At 48.5% G+C, this 22,620-nt stretch overlaps 1 protein-coding gene across 1 annotated transcript in view; it reads left to right on the top strand.

Moving 5' to 3' along the window:
• LOC142466927 (fer-1-like protein 4) overlaps window positions 1-22,620 on the top strand; it is a 103,129-nt gene that overhangs the window by 62,698 nt on the left and 17,811 nt on the right. Inside the window, exons 23-26 of the mRNA XM_075572568.1 lie at window positions 4,827-4,997; window positions 12,502-12,656; window positions 21,484-21,665; window positions 22,255-22,340. Of these exons, the coding sequence (XP_075428683.1) occupies window positions 4,827-4,997; window positions 12,502-12,656; window positions 21,484-21,665; window positions 22,255-22,340 (594 nt within the window). The remainder of the gene's footprint in view (window positions 1-4,826; window positions 4,998-12,501; window positions 12,657-21,483; window positions 21,666-22,254; window positions 22,341-22,620) is intronic.

Here is a 22,620-nt window from a genome sequence, read left to right as displayed (position 1 = left end):
CACCCCTAGGCGCAGTATGTACACCCAATCCTATACTGCCCGTACTAACAAGAACAAACACAACATCACCCCTAGGCGCAGTATGTACACCCAATCCTATACTGCCCGTACTAACAAGAACAAACACAACATCACCCCTAGGCGCAATATGTACACCCAATCCTATACTGCCCGTACTAACAAGAACAAACACATCACCCCTAGGTACAGTATGTACACCCAATCCTATACTGCCCGTACTAACAAGAACAAACACAACATCAGCCCTAGGCGCAGTATGTACACCCAATCCTATACTGCCCGTACTAACAAGAACAAACACAACATCACCCCTAGGCGCAGTATGTACACCCAATCCTATACTGCCCGTACTAACAAGAACAAACACATCACCCCTAGGCGCAGTATGTACACCCAATCCTATACTGCCCGTACTAAAAAGAACAAACACATCACCCCTAGGCGCAGTATGTACACCCAATCCTATACTGCCCGTACTAACAAGAACAAACACATCATCCCTAGGCGCAGTATGTACACCCAATCCTATACTGCCCATACTAACAAGAACAAACACAACATCACCCCTAGGCGCAGTATGTACACCCAATCCTATACTGCCCGTACTAACAAGAACAAACACATCACCCCTAGGCGCAGTATGTACACCCAATCCTATACTGCCCGTACTAACAAGAACAAACACATCAGCCCTAGGCGCAGTATGTACACCCAATCCTATACTGCCCGTACTAACAAGAACAAACACATCACCCCTAGGCGCAGTATGTACACCCAATCCTATACTGCCCGTACTAACAAGAACAAACACATCACCCCTAGGCGCAGTATGTACACCCAATCCTATACTGCCCGTACTAACAAGAACAAACACATCACCCCTAGGCGCAGTATGTACACCCAATTCTATACTGCCCGTACTAACAAGAACAAACACATCACCCCTAGGCGCAGTATGTACACCCAATCCTATACTGCCCGTACTAACAAGAACAAACACATCACCCCTAGGCGCAGTATGTACACCCAATCCTATACTGCCCGTACTAACAAGAACAAACACAACATCACCCCTAGGCGCAGTATGTACACCCAATCCTATACTGCCCGTACTAACAAGAACAAACACAACATCACCCCTAGGCGCAGTATGTACACCCAATCCTATACTGCCCGTACTAACAAGAACAAATACATCACCCCTAGGCGCAGTATGTACACCCAATCCTATACTGCCCGTACTAACAAGAACAAACACAACATCACCCCTAGGCGCAGTATGTACACCCAATCCTATACTGCCCGTACTAACAAGAACAAACACATCACCCCTAGGCGCAGTATGTACACCCAATCCTATACTGCCCGTACTAACAAGAACAAACACATCACCCCTAGGCGCAGTATGTACACCCAATCCTATACTGCCCGTACTAACAAGAACAAACACATCACACCTAGGCGCAGTATGTACACCCAATCCTATACTGCCCGTACTAACAAGAACAAACACATCACCCCTAGGCGCAGTATGTCTGTATGCACAAACGCTGGGATATAATCAGTGTGTTCCCAGCTCTCTGCTCATTATAAGAGGGGCGGCCAACTCCCCTCCTCAAGGGCCACCAGCTGGTCAGGTTTTCAGGATATACCTGCTTCAGCACAAGTGGCTCAGTCAATGACTGCACCACCTGTGCTGAAGCAGGGATATCCTGAAAACCTGATCTGTTGGGGGCCCTTGAGGACTGGAGTTGGCCGCTCCTGCAGTATTAATATAGATAAATATAGACACAAAGAAGAAAATAAGTCATACCGAGAAAAACAGACACGTAACCACTTACAGGCAGCAACCCCCCCACCCCCCCACATCCAGGATCGGGGCAAGGGTATTTGGTGGTCCACTCTCACCCCCCCTTTGATCCTCTCTTACCCCACCCTTTATCCTATCACCTTCCTTCATCCTCTCTCACCCCCCTTCATCCTCACCCCCTTCATCCTCTCACCCCCCTTCATCCTCTCACCCCTTCATCCTCTCACCCCCCCTTCATCCTCTCACCCCTTCATCCTTTCTCACCCCTTAATCCTCTCTTACCCCCTTCATCCTCTTACCCCCCTTCATCCTCTCTCACCCCCTTAATCCTCTCTTACCCCCCTTCATCCTCTCTCACCCCCCTTCATCCTCTCTCACCCCCCTTTATCCTCTCTCACCCCCTTCATCCTTTCTTACCCCCATTCATTCTCACCCCCATTCATCCTCTCTCACCCCACCTTCATCATCTCTCACCCCCTTCATCCTTTCACCCCCCTTCATCCTCTCACCCCTTCATCCTTTCTCACCCCCCTTCATCCTCTCTCACTCCTCCTCTATCCTCTCTCATCCCCCTTCATCCTCTCACCCCTCCTCTATCCTCTCTCACCCCCCTTCATCCTCTCACCCCTCCTCTATCCTCTCTCACCCCTCCTCTATCCTCTCTCACCCCCATTCATCCTCTCTCATCCTCTTCATCCTCTCTCACCCCCTTCATCCTCTCACCTCCCTTCAACATCTCTCACCCCCTTCATCATCTCTCACCCCCTTCATCATCTCTCACCCCCCTTTATCCTCTCTCATCCCCTTCATCCTCTCTCACCCCCTTCATCCTCTCACCTCCCTTCAACATCTCTCACCCCCTTCATCATCTCTCACCCCCTTCATCATCTCTCAACCCCCTTCATCCTCTCTCAGCCCCTTCATCCTCTCTCACACCCCTTCATCCTCTCACCCCTCCTCTATCCTCTCACCCCTTTCATCCTCTCTCACCCCCTTCATCCTCTCTCACCCCTCCTCTATCCTCTCTCACCCCCTTCATCCTCTCTCAGCCCCTTCATCCTCTCTCAGCCCCTTCATCCTCTCACCCCCTTCATCCTCTCTCATCCCCTTCATCCTCTCTCAGCCCCTTCATCCTCTCTCAGCCCCTTCATCCTCTCTCACTCCCCTTCATCCTCTCTCAGCCCCTTCATCCTCTCTCAGCCCCTTCATCCTCTCTCACTCCCCTTCATCCTCTCTCACCCCCTTCATCCTCCCTCACCCCCTTCATCCTCTCTCACCCCCTTCATTCTCTCTCATGCCCCTTCATCCTCTCTCATGCCCCTTCATCCTCTCTCATGCCCCTTCATCCTCTCTCATGCCCCTTCATCCTCTCCCATGCCCCTTCATCCTCTCTCATGCCCCTTCATCCTCTCTCACCCCCTTCATCCTCTCTCACCCTCTTCATTCTCTCACCCCCTTCATCCTCTCTCACCCCCTTCATCCTCTCTCACCCCCTTCATCCTCTCTCACCCCTCCTCTATCCTTTCTCACCCCTCCTCTATCCTCTCTCACCCCCTTCATCCTCTCTCACCCGCTTCATCCTCTCTCACCCCCTTCATTCTCTCTCACCCCCTTCATTCTCTCTCATGCCCCTTAATCATCTCTTCATCCTCTCTCACCCCTCCTCTATCCTCTCACCGCTTCATTCTGTCTCATGCCCCTTCATCCTCTTACCCCCCCCTTCATCCTCTCTCACCCCTCCTCTATCCTCTCACCCCTTCATCCTCTCTTCATCCTCTCTCACCCCCCTTCATCCTCTCACCCCCTTCTTCCTCTCTCACCCCTTCATCCTCTCTTCATCCTCTCACCCCTTCATCCTCTCTCACCCCTCCTTTATCCTCTCTCACGCCCCTTCATCCTCTCTTCATCCTCTCACTCCCCTTCATCCTCTCTCACCTCTCCTCTATCCTCTCTCACGCCCCTTCATTCTCTCACCCCCCCCCCCACCCTTCCTCCTCTCTTCATCCTCTCTCACCAAGTCAATATAAAAAAAAATGTGCATCCCGCGCAAAGCAAAACTGACAGAGGAAAGAAGATGTCACCAGCAGCAGGAAAAGCTTTTCTCACAGTAATGTGCAAGTTACTACAATGGATCCTGTGATGGCAGATACATACATCAGATACATTTAGGAAAAGTTTGTTTTTTGAATAAAGCACAGGTATGCAGGGATATACTGAATAACTTCAATGTCGGCAGAACATTGTTCAGCATTCGGCTGTAGGATGAGTATCTAACCCAATTAGACGATAACAGGCTCAACTCAATAGATTAGACCAATGGAGGTGTGTGTGGAGTGGGGGGGGGGTGGAAGGGGGCTAGAGGGGGAAGAGAGTGTAAGGGCAGAAGAGAGGGGGAGAGTGGAAGGGGGAAAGAGAGGGGGAGAGTGGAAGGGCAGAAGAGAGGGGGAGAGCGTAAAGAGGCAAGAGAGAGGGGGAGAGTGCAAGGGGGCAAGAGAGAGTGAGAATGTGAGGGGGAGAGTGTAAGGGGAGAAGAGAGGGGGAGAGTGTAATGGGAGAAGAGAGAGGGGGAGAGTGAGGGGAGAAGAGAGGAAGTGTAAGGGGGAAGAGAGGTAGAGAATGAAGGAGAGAGCATAAGGGGGAGGGCGTAATGGGGGTAGAGCGTATGGTGGAGGGAGAGAGAGAGCTTAAGGGGGCAAGCGAGAGAGTGTAAGGTTGAGAGGGAGAGTGTGTAAGGGAGGGGGGAAGAGAGATAGACGAATGGGGGAGAGAGGGACGGACGGGAGGGAGAGTTGGATGGGGTGAGGGGGGGGGGTTACTGAGGGTTGGGGTTCCCCAAAATTTCACAATCTAATTCTAGGGTTCCTTAACCAAACAAAGGTTGAAAACCACTGAATTAGACGGTAGATATATATTTTTAACCTAATCCTCTTTGTTATCCTACTAAGATAACATCTTCCTTAGCAATCAGACCACACTTTCTGTTCCCGTTCCGCAGGGTCTTTGAACTGACTATATCATTCCCGGTGGAGTCGGAAATCCTGATCTCGGTGTTTGATCACGACCTGGTGGGTTCTGATGACTTGATCGGAGAGACCAAATTGGACCTGGAGAATCGGTTCTACAGCAACCACCGAGCAAACTGCGGGATCGCATCACAATATGACACGTAAGTGTGGGATACACAGCTCACCTCTGCCGTGCAAGCTGGGCAATGCAGCAGGACAACGTGGAAGGGAGTCCATGTAAAAATGGATGGGAAGGTAAAGGGGCATGGCTTGTGTGCTCATTTACATGTCACTACCCAGAATCCTTGTCTGTAGCTTCCAGTGCATGACATGCTCATTGGGTGAATACAGCCGGTTTAGGGACCTGTGGAAGACAGGAAGATCTACAGGTTCTCTACCTTTGCTGTTCTGTTGTGAGACTCAGGGGGGCATTCATTAAACTGAGATAGTGCCGATCGAGGCACTACTCCACAGAAAACCCCATTGAAGTATATGGGAGATATTGCTCTATCACAGTTTAATAAATAACCCCCTAAGAGAGAGACACTGATGTGGGCGAGCAGAAGGAGTTATTGCATAGAGAATATAGGCATATACTTCACTCACAAGGGAATAAACCTTCAAAGCAAATATCCCCCAAATGCTTCCCCTCTTTAGGGACACCAGGACTGGAGAACGTCTGAAGAAGGGTTATAGTGACCGTTAAATAGGTAGAACGCCCCAGCTCCCTAGATATAGAGCTTTTAGGAAGGATGGCATTTACCATTTGTTAAGAAGCAACATCACAGCCCATAACAAAATGGCTAGCTGACTACTTCCTGTCAGCCGCCATTTTTGTCTATGGTGGCAAAGTTCACACAGCTACACACAGTGCGGTGTCCTGTTCTCCAGCAGAAAATAATATAACTTAGCAGTACTGAATTTGCTTTAAATGGGCAGACCTATCTGTACCATATTGTGTTTTCTTTATTTAATGTAAAGCCTTCATTTTTGAGTTGCACACAGTTTCCTGAAGACATCAAATATGGCCGCCCAAGCACTTCCTATTCCCGACAAGTGCAGCTCTCACTGATTTTTACCATCAACTTCTTAGATTTGAATCAAGACTCACCGATTAAAAAAAAAACATCAGAATCCGTGTCACCAGGATCAGCAAGGGAGTGCGGCAGGGAGACACCATGTCACAAGGTTCAGCAAGGGAGTGCAGCAGGGAGACACTGTCACAAGGATCAGCAAGGGAGTGCAGCAGGGAGACACTGTCACAAGGATCAGCAAGGGAGTGCAACTGGGAGACACCATGTCACCAGGAGCAGCAAGGGAGTGCAACTGGGAGACACCATGTCACCAGGAGCAGCAAGGGAGTGCAGCAGGGAGACACAGTGTCACCAGGAGCAGGAAGGGAGTGCGGCAGGAAAACACCATGTCACCAAGATCAGCAAAGGAGTGCGGCAGGGAAACACTGTCACCAGGATCAGCAAGGGAGTGCGGCAGGGAGACACCATGTCACAAGGCTCAGCAAGGGAGTGCAGCAGGGAGACACAGTGTCACCAGGATCAGCAAGGGAGTGCAACTGGGAGACACCATGTCACCAGGATCAGCAAGGGAGTGCAGCAGGGAGACACAGTGTCACCAGGATCAGCAAGGGAGTGCGGCAGGGAAACACTGTGTCACCAGGAGCAGCAAGGGAGTGTGGCAGGGAGACACCATGGCACCAGGAGCAGCAAGGGAGTGTGGCAGGGAGACACCATGGCACCAGGAGCAGCAAGGGAGTGTGGCAGGGAAACACTGTGTCACCAGGAGCAGCAAGGGAGTGTGGCAGGGAGACACCATGGCACCAGGAGCAGCAAGGGAGTGTGGCAGGGAAACACTGTGTCACCAGGAGCAGCAAGGGAGTGTGGCAGGGAGACACCATGGCACCAGGAGCAGCAAGGGAGTGTGGCAGGGAGACACCATGGCACCAGGAGCAGCAAGGGAGTGTGGCAGGGAAACACCATGTCACCAGGATCAGCAAAGGAGTGCGGCAGGGAAACACTGTGTCACCAGGAGCAGCAAGGGAGTGCAGCACGGAAACACTGTGTCACCAGGAGCAGCAAGGGAGTGCGGCAGGGAAACACTGTGTCACCAGGAGCAGCAAGGGAGTGCAGCACGGAAACACTGTGTCACCAGGAGCAGCAAGGGAGTGCAGCAGGGAAACACTGTGTCACCAGGAGCAGCAAGGGAGTGTGGCAGGGAGACGCCGTGTCGCAAGGAGTGCGGCAGGGAGACACCGTGTCACCAGGATCAGCAAGGGAGTGCGGCAAGGAGACACCGTGTCACAAGGATCAGCAAGGGAGTACGGCAGGGAGACACTGTGTCACCAGGAGCAGCAAAGGCGTATGGCAGAGAGACACTGTATCATCAGGATCAGCAAGGGAGTGCGGCAGGGAGACACCGTATCACCAGGATCAGCAAGGGAGTGCGGGTGGGAGACACCATGCCAGCAGGATCAGCAAGGGAGTGCGGCAGGGAGACACCGTGTCACCAAAGCTTTTCACAGCAGCACAAAGAATTCAAGACATTAGATTTGAAGGAAAAGGAAATCAAAATCCACAGTGAATACGCGACTCGCTTACGAATTGAAGGCGACATTGCTATTTTTGTCCAAAAGACATCCAGCAACTGATTAGAGAAGTCGCTGAAGCAATAAGAAGTGATGTTCAATAAATGTGTCAACAAAGATCAAAATAAATGGAATAGAACTAGAAGTCAAAAGCTATGTCCTCCTTCTCTGGCATGTATCAATGGATGGGAATCTTTAGTATGATATCAGTATCCCAGGACATACTTGAAAACGAGAGGTAACTCACAATGTATTACTTCCTGGTCAAATATTTTATAAATAAATAAGTAGGAGAATGGGGATCAGATAGAGCGCATTTGGAAGAAACAAGACTAACTTTAAAAAAAACTGAAGAGGAAAGTGGGACGGTTGGTCATATGGCAAAAAGAAATGGCTATTGCAAGATGAGGGCACCCCCCCCCCCCCCTCAGGTACTCAAAGTGTTAAAGGGGGTTGAACCGTGCGCTAAATTAGTCGATTACAGGGAGAAGTAGTTTTTTGGATCCACTTACTTGGACTATCCCTTTAATTAAAGTAGATCAATGTGACGAGAGGAGGTAACCAGGCTCTATAATAAAGGTCAAGCCTGTTTGGGTTACCCCTGCTCCGTGTATAAGGGTCCAAGAGAGTTAGTTCTTGGGCCCAGTAACATTGTATTACTGCATTATACTTGGTGTAATAAAACCATTTGTTGTGTTAGTCCATTTCCGGGCGTGCAGACAAGCTGGGATTGCTGGTGTATAAGTTTCCAGGCGTGCAGACAAGCTGGGATTGCTGGTGTATGAGTTTCCGGGCGTGCAGACAAGCTGGGATTGCTGGTGTATGAGTTTCCGGGCGTGCAGACAAGCTGGGATTGCTGGTGTATGAGTTTCCGGGCGTGCAGACAAGCTGGGATTGCTGGTGTATGAGTTTCCGGGCGTGCAGACAAGCTGGGATTGCTGGTGTATGAGTTTCCGGGCGTGCAGACAAGCTGGGATTGCTGGTGTATGAGTTTCCGGGCGTGCAGACAAGCTGGGATTGCTGGGGTATGAGTTTCCGGGCGTGCAGACAAGCTGGGATTGCTGGGGTATGAGTTTCCGGGCGTGCAGACAAGCTGGGATTGCTGGGGTATGAGTTTCCGGGCGTGCAGACAAGCTGGGATTGCTGGGGTATGAGTTTCCGGGCGTGCAGACAAGCTGGGATTGCTGGGGTATGAGTTTCCGGGCGTGCAGACAAGCTGGGATTGCTGGGGTATGAGTTTCCGGGCGTGCAGACAAGCTGGGATTGCTGGTGTATGAGTTTCCGGGCGTGCAGACAAGCTGGGATTGCTGGGGTATGAGTTTCCGGGCGTGCAGACAAGCTGGGATTGCTGGGGTATGAGTTTCCGGGCGTGCAGACAAGCTGGGATTGCTGGGGTATGAGTTTCCGGGCGTGCAGACAAGCTGGGATTGCTGGGGTATGAGTTTCCGGGCGTGCAGACAAGCTGGGATTGCTGGTGTATGAGTTTCCGGGCGTGCAGACAAGCTGGGATTGCTGGGGTATGAGTTTCCGGGCGTGCAGACAAGCTGGGATTGCTGGGGTATGAGTTTCCGGTCGTGCAGACAAGCTGGAATTGCTGGGGTATGAGTTTCCGGGCGTGCAGACAAGCTGGGATTGCTGGGGTATGAGTTTCCGGGCGTGCAGACAAGCTGGGATTGCTGGGGTATGAGTTTCCGGGCGTGCAGACAAGCTGGGATTGCTGGTGTATGAGTTTCCGGGCGTGCAGACAAGCTGGGATTGCTGGGGTATGAGTTTCCGGGCGTGCAGACAAGCTGGGATTGCTGGTGTATGAGTTTCCGGGCGTGCAGACAAGCTGGGATTGCTGGGGTATGAGTTTCCGGGCGTGCAGACAAGCTGGGATTGCTGGGGTATGAGTTTCCGGGCGTGCAGACAAGCTGGAATTGCTGGGGTATGAGTTTCCGGGCGTGCAGACAAGCTGGGATTGCTGGGGTATGAGTTTCCGGGCGTGCAGACAAGCTGGGATTGCTGGTGTATGAGTTTCCGGGCGTGCAGACAAGCTGGGATTGCTGGTGTATGAGTTTCTGGGCATGCAGACAAGCTGGGATTGCTGGGGTATGAGTTTCCGGGCGTGCAGACAAGCTGGGATTGCTGGGGTATGAGTTTCCGGGCGTGCAGACAAGCTGGGATTGCTGGGGTATGAGTTTCCGGGCGTGCAGACAAGCTGGGATTGCTGGGGTATGAGTTTCCGGGCGTGCAGACAAGCTGGGATTGCTGGGGTATGAGTTTCCGGGCGTGCAGACAAGCTGGGATTGCTGGTGTATGAGTTTCCGGGCGTGCAGACAAGCTGGGATTGCTGGGGTATGAGTTTCCGGGCGTGCAGACAAGCTGGGATTGCTGGGGTATGAGTTTCCGGGCGTGCAGACAAGCTGGGATTGCTGGGGTATGAGTTTCCGGGCGTGCAGACAAGCTGGGATTGCTGGGGTATGAGTTTCCGGGCGTGCAGACAAGCTGGGATTGCTGGGGTATGAGTTTCCGGGCGTGCAGACAAGCTGGGATTGCTGGGGTATGAGTTTCCGGGCGTGCAGACAAGCTGGGATTGCTGGGGTATGAGTTTCCGGGCGTGCAGACAAGCTGGGATTGCTGGGGTATGAGTTTCCGGGCGTGCAGACAAGCTGGGATTGCTGGGGTATGAGTTTCCGGGCGTGCAGACAAGCTGGGATTGCTGGTGTATGAGTTTCCGGGCGTGCAGACAAGCTGGGATTGCTGGGGTATGAGTTTCCGGGCGTGCAGACAAGCTGGGATTGCTGGTGTATGAGTTTCCGGGCGTGCAGACAAGCTGGGATTGTTGGGGTATGAGTTTCCGGGCGTGCAGACAAGCTGGGATTGCTGGGGTATGAGTTTCCGGGCGTGCAGACAAGCTGGGATTGCTGGGGTATGAGTTTCCGGGCGTGCAGACAAGCTGGGATTGCTGGTGTATGAGTTTCCGGGCGTGCAGACAAGCTGGGATTGCTGGGGTATGAGTTTCCGGGCGTGCAGACAAGCTGGGATTGCTGGTGTATGAGTTTCCGGGCGTGCAGACAAGCTGGGATTGCTGGGGTATGAGTTTCCGGGCGTGCAGACAAGCTGGGATTGCTGGGGTATGAGTTTCCGGGCGTGCAGACAAGCTGGGATTGCTGGTGTATGAGTTTCCGGGCGTGCAGACAAGCTGGGATTGCTGGTGTATGAGTTTCCGGGCGTGCAGACAAGCTGGGATTGCTGGGGTATGAGTTTCCGGGCGTGCAGACAAGCTGGGATTGCTGGTGTATGAGTTTCCGGGCGTGCAGACAAGCTGGGATTGCTGGGGTATGAGTTTCCGGGCGTGCAGACAAGCTGGGATTGCTGGTGTATGAGTTTCCGGGCGTGCAGACAAGCTGGGATTGCTGGTGTATGAGTTTCCGGGCGTGCAGACAAGCTGGGATTGCTGGGGTATGAGTTTCCGGGCGTGCAGACAAGCTGGGATTGCTGGTGTATGAGTTTCCGGGCGTGCAGACAAGCTGGGATAGCTGGTGTATGAGTTTCCGGGCGTGCAGACAAGCTGGGATTGCTGGGGTATGAGTTTCCGGGCGTGCAGACAAGCTGGGATTGCTGGGGTATGAGTTTCCGGGCGTGCAGACAAGCTGGGATTGCTGGTGTATGAGTTTCCGGGCGTGCAGACAAGCTGGGATTGCTGGGGTATGAGTTTCCGGGCGTGCAGACAAGCTGGGATTGCTGGGGTATGAGTTTCCGGGCGTGCAGACAAGCTGGGATTGCTGGGGTATGAGTTTCCGGGCGTGCAGACAAGCTGGGATTGCTGGGGTATGAGTTTCATGTGAGGTTTTGCAGAGGAACCGTTGTCAGAAAGTGCCTAGGAGGTTGGGGTCCGGAGCTGCCGATTCCCCTATAAATGTACCCGGGAATCATGCCTGATTCTCAGATACATGTAGGCACATTGTCCCGGCAATACCTCCCCTTGAAAACATAAGCCCGACTCACCACTAGGGTACCCTGCTTCAGCACAGCCCAGAAAGAAAAATGAGGCACAGGGATGAATATGTATTCCTGTAGCTGAGGGAATCCCTAGGTTAAGGGGGGTACCCCAGCCTAGTGCCAATGTGACCCACAACCAGTATAGGTATCGCTGGGGGGAGATGTGGCAGGTTTGCGCATGCCCCTTAGCTGTTTAGAATTTCCCGCTGACCCGGCTTTTCTAGCCGGCTTGGCTCCGATTGGCTGCTTGGGAAAGTTCCCACACGCTGATTGGCTGTCCGCTCTGCTTCTATTTTATGAATTAAGCAGAGAATACTATAAGAAGCCGTGAGCCAATCAGATTGTGTGTTCCCCTTGAGTCAGAGCCGAAAGAGACCGGGCGGGCTTTTCAAAGATGCTCTGTTTGTAATGGCAAAGCAACCGGCTTCGATTTCAAGCCTGAAACGCCGCCCGCCAGCATTTTGGGTCCAAGTTCTCAGAAACTAACGTAGCGGTCGCGACTGGGATTTTATGCCAATTTGAGTTCCAGGGGATTGGGACTAACTCACGGTCAGGAGGGACCAAGTTCTCAGAACAGAACGTAGCGCGGGCGTATGGAACTTTATGCCAATTTGGGTTTCAGGAGATTCCGGGCTAAGTCCCGGTCAGGGTAAAACTCTCCCATAGAGATCCCTGCACCTAGGAAAGTCTAGCTTTTAACCTCAGCCCCAAAGTAAGTGTGTCTTTGTGTCTGTATTTTGTGTTTCATTGTAAGCGAATTTATGCCGAATAAATTACAATTTATTTCTCTACCTTGTTTTGCTCAATGAATGATCCCGGTAAAAAGGTGTAAGTAACCTGGTCTCCCGTGACAATCAAAAAGTACAGCTATAACTAGAAAGCGTATGTAATATAGATACAAATCTATGTATATATAGTCTGATAATATGATTGTATATAAATAAATATATATATTGTATATATATTTATTTTTTTCCACAAATTTTCACAAGACACATTACATTTTTAATGGTGACTATTTCTTATTTAATGGCACTACAAGCACGGAACTAAATACACACTTTTTTGTTTTTTTTACACAGAGACGGATATAATAAGTGGCGGGACGCGTTTAAGCCCTCGCAGATTCTGAGTAGCTTGTGTAAGAAGCATTCTCTCCCGGCCCCGGAGTACAGAAAGGAAGAGGTGAAGGTGAACAACAAAATATTTAAGATACCCAGTGAAGCGTTTCCTGAAGGTAAGAGGCCACGTGACCACTGTTTCAGCACACGCATGGCCCTACAAGGCCAAGATTGGAAGAGTCCAGATGAAAAAATCTGTTTAGTAATCACGTGTGTGTGCCTGTTCCTTTGCCTAATTACCGATGTAGCAGACTCTTACCCCGCAAAATAACACATGAATGGCTTTATTCTAGATATTAGGAAGCGCTCATTCGGACTGGTTTTGGCCAAGAATCCCCATTAGTTATTGGGGGGTTTGGTCAGAAACGGCCCACGCGGCTGCATCGGACTATATAGAATGGCCCCCTGAATAACGCGCGTTATCTCCTCACCCATTGTTTTTCATAGCGCTACTGTTAAATAACTCGGCAGCGTTAACGCAGCGCAACGCCTTCACCGGAGCAATAACTGCGCTCTCTGTACATGTAGCAAGTTAACGTAATCCCCTAACAGGCATGAACGTTTTTGCAATGGAGGAAGCGCACAGGAGCCGTATATGTAAGGTGCATGGTCAGAGGAGAGGACAACGGGTCCCGAGACGTTACATTTCTGCTGCCCTTCTGATTTAAATGCAGAGAACATTTACTTACATACAATTAGGCTCCTGTGTGCTTCCTCCATTGCAAAACCTTTCATTCTATTCTGTGTCCAGCTTTGAGACGCCGGGATCGACGGAGGGTGAGGGAATCTTTCATTTACTTTATACAAACAGCGGTGGGCCACTATTCCTACATTTTGTAAATCCCTAATGGCTCTAACTAGCTTAAATAAGCAATCTACGCGGCACTTTAACTCATATATATCTTTTTGAAGTGAAACATCGTTAGCGGCGTGAATGCATTTGATTGCAGAATCCTGGCAGAAGAGGCCATAAGTGTTGCCAGCTGCCAGCAGGAGGAGTCACCGCTGACACCCACACCCACACACACACACACCCACACACACAAACACCCACACACACACACACCCACGTCACCTTGCCCTGTCGCCTCTCACGGCTCCTGCTGAGTGCGCGCGCACATACACGTCCGTTACCGTGCCCTGTCACCTCCTGCTCCGGTAATGGGGAGAGCGGGGGGGTTTGAGCGTGCTGCGTCCCCCCCAGCAATGCCAGTGGGGGGGGGAAGAAGAGCGCTGAACGTGCGCACAGACGCGCACATTACCGTGCCCTTCAGTAGCCCCGTGGCCCTGTATCTCTGCCGTGTCTGCATCTCTGCTTGGGGTGGGGGGAGTCAAGGGGGGGGCAGGACACAGAGAGAGGCATACACACCACACAGAGAGAGAGAGAGACATACACTGACTGACACATACACACACTGACTGACACACACACATACACACACTGACTGACACACACACATACACACACTGACTGACACACACACATACACACACTGACTCACACACACACACACACACAGATTGACTGACACACACACTGACACACAAACATACACACACACACTGACTTACACACATACACTGACTTACACACACACACACACACACACACACACACACACACACACACACACACACACACACACACACACACACACACACACACACACACACACACACACACACACACACACAGTGACTGACTGACACATACACATACACTGAATGACACATACACATACACATACACTGAATGACACACATACACTGACTGACACACATACACTGACTGACACACACACAATGATGCGCCGAACACCGCCCCCCCCCGAGTGATGTGCCTATGCCCCCCAGTGAGCTGACAAGCACCCCCCCATGTCCCCGTACCTCCGCCGGGGGGCTAGCTGCAGCAGGACACACAACCCGCAGCTCCGCCGGGGAGAGACAGACAGAGCCCCCCTGTCCGCAGCTCCGCCGGGGTGGAGGGAGTCGGGAGAGAGGGGGGACAGGACACAGAGAGAGACATACACACCACACACAGAGAGACATACACACTGATTGACACACACACTGACACACACACACACTAACACAGACACACACACACAGACACAAGGAATTCAGTTATTATAAATATAGACGTGCAAATAACTAAAACACGTGTTCAAACTTCTTTGTGTTTTGGAACTGAAATTGTGTTTTGATTTTTAATTAAAAACATCACCATCACAAATAGAATTTCTGCGACAAAATACAAAGAATTTCACTTAAAATGCGCGTGCTCGGCACACACACTTTTTTTTGTTTTAATATATGCCACCTTTGAAAAGTGGTTTTGTTTATTGAAAATGAATGACCTACGTTGCTGATCGATTTATAGTTACATAGTAGATGAGGTTGAAAAAAGACATAAGTCCATTAAGTTCACCCTATGCTAAATTTAGGTGACAGATACTTTACCCTATATCCGTACTTACAGTATATTGATCCAGAGGAAGGCAAACAAAAAGACCCCTGTGATACACCATCCAATTAAATCTCATAAGGGAAAATACATTTCTTCCTGACTCCAAGAATTGGCAATCGGATTAATCCCTGGATCAACATCCTTCCCATGTATACTTATTTGGTATATCCCTGTATACCTTTCCTATCTAAAAAGATGTCCAACCTTTTTTTGAACAAATCTATTGTATCTGCCATCACAGTCTCCATGGGTAATGAATTCCTCATTTTAACTGTCCTTACTGTAAAGAACCCTTTCCTTTGTTGCGGGTGAAATCTCATTTCCTCCAACCTTAAGGGATGGCCCCGAGTCCTTTGTACTGCCCTTGGGATGAATAGTTCTTTTGAAGGCTCCTTGTACTGTCCCCGAATATATTTGTATATAGTTATCATATCCCCTCTTAGATGCCTCTTTTCTATTGTAAATACATCTACAGTAATTTAGCTAGCCTCTACTCATAAGTTAGATTGTCTATCCCCTTTATTAATTTGGTGGCTCTTCTCTGCACTTTTTCTAGTTCCATAATGTCTTTTCTTAGGACTGGTTCCCAAAATTGTACTCCATATTCAAGGTGTGGTCTTACTAATGCTTTGTAAAGTGGCATAATTATGTTTACTTCCCTTCCATCCATTGCCTGTTTAATGCAAGATAAGATCTTGTTTGCCTTTGCAGCTGCTGCATGACTTTGGGCACTATTGCTAAGCCTGCTGTCTACAAGCACTCCTAAATCCTTCTCCATCAAGGATTCCTGTAATTTATCCCCATTTAATTTGTAAGTCGCCTGTTTATTCTTGCATCCCAAATGCATAACCTTACAGTTATCTGTATTAAAACTCATCTGACATTTACGTGCCCAAGTTTCCAGCCTCTCCAAGTCCTTCTGGAGAGAAATTACATCCTGCTCTGATTCTACTACCTTACACAATTTAGTATCATCAGCAAAGATGGAGACTTTGCTCTCGATGCCAATCTCAAGGTCATTAATAAACAAGTTAAACAGCAGGGGTCCCAGTACCGATTCTTGAGGTACTCCACTCACGACTTTAGCCCAACCTGAAAAAGTTCCACTTATGACAACCCTCTGTCTGTCCTTTAACCAGTTTTCAATCCAGGTGCATATATTATTACTGAGTCCAATTTTCTTTATTTTGTACATCAATCTCTTGTGTGGAACCGTATCAAAAGCCTTTGCAAAACCTAAGTAGACCACATCAACTGCATTACCCTGGTCTAAATTCCTACTTACCTCCTCAAAGAAACAAATAAGGTTAGTTTGGCATGATCTATCCTTCATAAATCCATGCTGACTATTACTAATAATTTTGTTTCCTTATCTCCAATAATCTGTCTACCCATCTCACACTGAAAGGTTTCTATATTTTGTTTTCTCATTTTTTTTTGTTATTAAGGTACTTAAAGAACGTTTTATTGTTGATCTTACTTTCTATTGCAATCCTTTTTTCATTATCCATTTTTGCTAATTTGATTGCCCTTTTGCAATTTTTGTTACATTCCTTATAATTCTGATACGATGTCTCTGTCCCTTCTGACTTAAAGAATCTAAACGTCTTCCTCTTCTTGTCCATTTCCTCCCCTACCTGTTTATTTAGCCACATTGGTTTTGACTTATTTATTTTATACTTAGACCCAAGTAAGTGTGTTTTGACCCAAGTAAGTGTGTTTTTACCCAAGTAAGTGTGCTTTTCTAACAATGTTTCAAAGACTGACCATTTATCTTCTACATTTTCCCTGCAAAAACATAATCCCAATGTATTACTTGTAGATTACACCCCAGTTTATTAAAATCTGCCTTTCTAACGTTTAAGGTCTTTGTTGAACCCAAGGTGAAAGAATAGGAGTACAAACTCCTATGCAATGCTCTCAAGGAACGTCCATGCATCAATAGTATATAATCAAATGTTTTTCCAAATACACACAGCGTTGTAATCCATAACCATGTCACTTGTAACCCATTTCAAGCCACTCTGTGTGGACTCCCACTAACCTTTGTAAGAGGTAGATTTTGTATGGGTGTCACTGGCTGAGGTACACAGTACAAAGTGAATAAAGCAGGCATAACTCACAAATCACTGAAGATCCAGGTGCTGTGGGGCGTGCTCCTACCGAAGTGGTATGCAATGCAAAGAATTCGTGGATGGCGGTGCATCTGCCTGGAAAAAATAGCGTGGGACCAAACTCGCAGGAACTGGGTACAAAATGAAATTTATTGGCACATAAAAAAGACAGCAACAGCAACTCTGACGCGTTTCAGCCGCACCGGGACTTTTGCAAAAGATTAGTTCTGAAGTAATCGATCAGCAAAGATCCTGCTTCCCAGGGCTCACTAAATGGCTGTATTGCAGTTTCAATCCATCCTTCAGTCAGTGTAACTCAGCAGCTACAATGTATTCTTATATCACTAAGGTAACATTATCTATTATTACAGATTGCAGCTCAAATTGGTGGGAACACTGGCAACAAATGATCACAAACAGGAAAGTGTTACAAAGATCTTGCACTTCTGGGGAAGTGTGTTAAAGCCTGCTATAGAAATCAAAGGATGCTCAGTATGTTAAAACCCATTAAAAATAGCATTGAGTTGAATAAAAAAAATATTGTAGTAAGTATTATCTAATACAGTGTTTTGCATCCTTTTTTGATTAAGGAACCCTATGTGAAATTCTGAGGAACCTCAAACACTCTCAGATGCATTGTAAGGAACCCCAACCCTCTCTAATAGCGCGTCTGAGATCAGATGCATTGTAAGGAACCCCAACCCTCTCTAATAGCGCGTCTGAGATCAGATGCATTGTAAGGAACCCCAACCCTCTCTCATTGCACGTCTGAGATCAGATGCATTGTAAGGAACCCCAACCCTCTCTAATAGCGCGTCTGAGATCAGATGCACTGTAAGGAACCCCAACCCTCTCTAATAGCACGTCTGAGATCAGATGCATTGTAAGGAACCCCAACCCTCTCTAATAGTGCGTCTGAAACCAGATGCACTGTAAGGAACCCCCACCCTCTCTAATAGCGCGTCTGAAACCAGATGCACTGTAAGGAACCCCAACCCTCTCTAATAGCGCGTCTGAGATCGGATGCACTGAAAGGAACCCAAATCCTCTCTAACAGCGCGTCTGAGATCAGATGCACTGTAAGGAACCCCAGCCCTCTCTAATAGCGCGTCTGAGATCAGATGCATTGTAAGGAACCCCAACCCTCTCTAATAGCACGTCTGAAACCAGGTGCACTGTAAGGAACCCCAACCCTTTCTAATAGCGCGTCTGAGATCAGGTGCATTGTAAGGAACCCCAACCCTCTCTTATAGTGTGTCTGAGATCAGATGCATTGTAAGGAACCCCGACCCTCTCTAATAGCGCGTCTGAGATCAGTTGCATTGTAAGGAACCCCAACCCTCTCTAATAGTGTGTCTGAGATCAGATGCATTGTAAGGAACCCCAACCTTCTCTAATAGCGCGTCTGAGATCAGATGCATTGTAAGGAACCCCGACCCTCTCTAATAGTGCGTCTGAGATCAGATGCATTGTAAAGAACCCTGACCCTCTCTAATAGCGCGCCTGAAACCAGATGCACTGTAAGGAACCCCAACCCTCTCTAATAGCGTGTCTGAGATCAGATGCACTGTAAGGAACCCCAGCCCTCTCTAATAGCGCGTCTGAGATCAGATGCACTGTAAGGAACCCCAGCCCTCTCTAATAGCGTGTCTGAGATCAGATGCATTGTAAGGAACCTCAACCCTCTCTAATAGTGTGTCTGAAACCAGGTGCACTGTAAGGAACCCCAACCCTCTTTAATAGCACGTCTGAAACCAGGTGCACTGTAAGGAACCCCAACCCTCTCTAATAGTGTCTGAGATCATATGCACTGTAAGGAACCCCAGCCCTCTCTAATAGCGCGTCTGAGATCAGATGCACTGTAAGGAACCCCAGCCCTCTCTAATAGCGTGTCTGAGATCAGATGCACTGTAAGGAACCCCAGCCCTCTCTAATAGCGCGTCTGAGATCAGATGCACTGTAAAGAACCCCAGCCCTCTCTAATAGCGCGTCTGAGATCAGATGCACTGTAAGGAACCCCAGCCCTCTCTAATAGCGTGTCTGAGATCAGATGCATTGTAAGGAACCTCAACCCTCTCTAATAGTGTGTCTGAAACCAGGTGCACTGTAAGGAACCCCAACCCTCTCTAATAGCACGTCTGAAACCAGGTGCACTGTAAGGAACCCCAACCCTCTCTAATAGTGTCTGAGATCAGATGCATTGTAAGGAACCCCAACCCACTCTAATAGCGCGTCTGAGATCAGATGCATTGTAGGGAACCCCAACCCTCTCCAATAACGTGTCTGAGATCAGATGCATTGTAAGGAACCTCAACCCTCTCTAATAGTGCGTCTGAGAACAGATGCATTGTAAGGAACCCCAACCCTCTCTAATAGCGCGTCTGAGATCAGATGCATTGTAAATTCTTCTGTATTTGGTAAAATTTAAAAATGAACCCAAAATTACAGGGAACTTTTTAGGGATGTCCGGGGAACCTAAGGGTTCCTAGGGACCGTGTTTAAAAACACTGAGCTAATTCTACACAATTGATTTATTAAAATAACAAAAAACTTCAACCAATGAGAGCAGGAGACAGCCACTGGAGCTCCCTCTAGAGGCAGAATTATGTATTGCATTTATGTTTATTTATACCGTTAGAATGGGAAAAAAACTCTGACCAAGATGGATGCAAGCAGGCCAGGGAACACAGCTCATGCAGTATTTCCATGCTTTCAAATAACATTTGTTTTCAATACTTCTGAGGGCCCGATAAGCTCCCAGTAGGCGACTACCGGTATGTGCTATATACAAAGATTATAGAGAACAGGCAGGGTGCATGGGGTGGTAGGTAACCCAATGCGTAGTGGGGGTCCACTAGACTCTAGTGCATGGGGGGCCAACTCCAGTTCTTAAGACCCCACCCCCCAAAATGTCAGGATTTCAGGTTATCCCTGCTTCAGCACAAGTGGCTCAATCAAAGACTGAGCCACTGATTGAGCCACCTGTGCTGAAGCAGGGATATCCCTAATACCTCACCTGTTGGTGGCCCTTAGGGACTGGATTTGGTCATCCATGGTCTAGAGTCATTCTGACTGAGCCACCTGTGCTGAAGCAGGGACTTCCTCAAAACCTGACCTGTTGGTGGCCCTTGAGGGCGGGAGTCCACCCCTGTTCTAGTGACTAGAGAAGGATAGTGACAGAGTGCGTGATGTTGTGTACGGAAACGTCTTATGATGTGTATCGCGTTTATATATATATGCTGTTTAATGACCGGGAACGAGAGGCTTTTGATATTGGCAAACTGTTTGCATCGCTGCCGCCTGTTTTGCTCGATATAGAAATGTATTTATAGCGCACTTACTAGACACAAACTATGTTATTGTGAGTAAAAAAAAGTGACAAAAACCCTCCACCGTACACTGAACACCACATAACATTCCCACGTATCAGCACATTCCCGTCTCAGGCAGGGAATCTGCCCTTCCCCATTATCTCTTAGCATACAGTGCTTCCACTGCCGCCAGGGATTCTGGGTAATGACATGCAAATGAGCACTCATAAAAAGTGATACACACAGAGTGCTCATTTGCATGTCATTACCCAGAATACCTGGATGCAGTGGAAGCACTGTATGCTAAGAGATAATGGGGAAGGGCAGGGCTGCAGACCTGTCTGAGAGATGTGAATGTGCTCACAACGTGGTACTTTTATTTGCTTTATACTTACTAGAAACCAACTGCAAGACTCTGCCCTTCGGTATGTCCATGTAAGACAGACACTGAGCATCCTCTGCATCCCCTATAAAATAAACACGTCTGCTGTGTCTCGCTACATAAACGGGAGAGATAACAATCAAGTCATTTAATGCATGTTTGTTTAGTAGGAATAATACTACAGTGTACACTGTGCTTTACGGAGATAATAAACCAGGCATAATACATGGAAGAAGGATACACATACGTGCATCACTCATACAAGTAAAGACTAGGACAGCCTGTTACAAAGAGCTAACAATCTATTTGGTGTGTTGGAAGACATGCAGAGGCATGGGTGCACGTAGAAGCGCCCATTGTATAGGGCAAGGGCAAGGTCAAGAGGGTAAGTGCGTCATGAGGTCACCATATAGTGCTCCAGAAATGCTTCATTGCTAAGGTGACTTCTCAGGCTGGTCTTGACGATGGGGAGTGAAGGAGGTAGGGTGCAGCAAGAGTACAATTAAACCGCAAATCTCTATATTAGTTATGGGTAATAAGCAGTGATGTTCACTACAGTACCTGCTAGAAAAGACCTCAAACAGACTAGCAGTTCCCTGGAGGCGGATGCATGAAGTATGTCTGTGTTTGTGGCATAATGGTCACCCAGACGACTTATCTGACTTTCAGAGGCATTTATTAAAGACAAGAACAAAGAGGGTGAGGATGAGAGCTTGTCAGCGTATGACGAACACAAGGCCTTGTACGTTCTGCAGCACTGGGATGAGATGCCGGAGTACGGAACCCGACTGGTTCCAGAACACGTTGAAGTGAGAACTCTACATAACCCAGACAGCCCTGGCCTGGGACAGGTAATGATCAACTGGTCAAACTGGTCAAACACATATTAAAGCAGAGACAAGTGGTTCCTCCCTAGGGTTGAGACTGTGTCGTACAAGCTCCTCCATGTCGTATAAGCCCCCGGGTTGAGTTCCTGCTTGGACCAATTACACTCTTTGATGTTTGGACAAAACATTCTATCTTCCATACAAAAAGGAGAGCCCTTTTGTGATTTTGTAGAGATTTTATATTTTGCGAGACATGGGGGTGGGGGGGCGGGGGGTGAGGGGGGGGAGCGTTGGAACTATTTGACGGAGGACAATTAGCAGCCAAACCGCTTTACACTTGACCATTGAGCTACCATCAAATCTCTTCTCTTGCATAGACATTATGGAGACGATTCACTGATGTGCAGCAGCAATTACCGATCATTACCGTTAATTCAAGTGGGTGGCCATAAATGACAGAAGATTCTATGGCACTCTAGTGATTAATCACGTCTATCTGATATTTAAAGAAGCTTCCAATCTTGTTACATAGTATATATACCATATAAGTGGGTGCTTTGTTATGCTGAACACGTGTGGGGACTGTGTGATAAAAGGCATCTATGTTTTCCAGGGTAGCCTTCACATGTGGATTGACATGTTCCCAAATGATGTCCCTGCACCTCCCCCTGTGAACATCAAACCACGTGAACCGATCAGGTAAGCAGCCCACGTTCGGAACAGCTGATATTTCAACACTAATCCTGGTCCCATTATAGATACAGAAAACAAAGAAGTCCCAATGCACATCAAATATGAGTAACAGCAGAAGAAATAGCGCATGATTTGAGCTCCAGTGCCATCTCTCTGACGGACTGACACAGTGTCTCCCATAGTAACATTCTCAGCTTCTCTCCCAGTCAGTAAACAGCTCCAGGACTGGTACAGCCCTTACGCGTTTCACGTACACTGTAGTTCACCTATAGCACATAAAGGCCCA

Source organism: Ascaphus truei, chromosome 15, assembly GCF_040206685.1.
Source record: "Ascaphus truei isolate aAscTru1 chromosome 15, aAscTru1.hap1, whole genome shotgun sequence".
NCBI lineage: Eukaryota > Metazoa > Chordata > Amphibia > Anura > Ascaphidae > Ascaphus > Ascaphus truei.
This window is presented reverse-complemented; position numbering and strand designations above follow the sequence as displayed.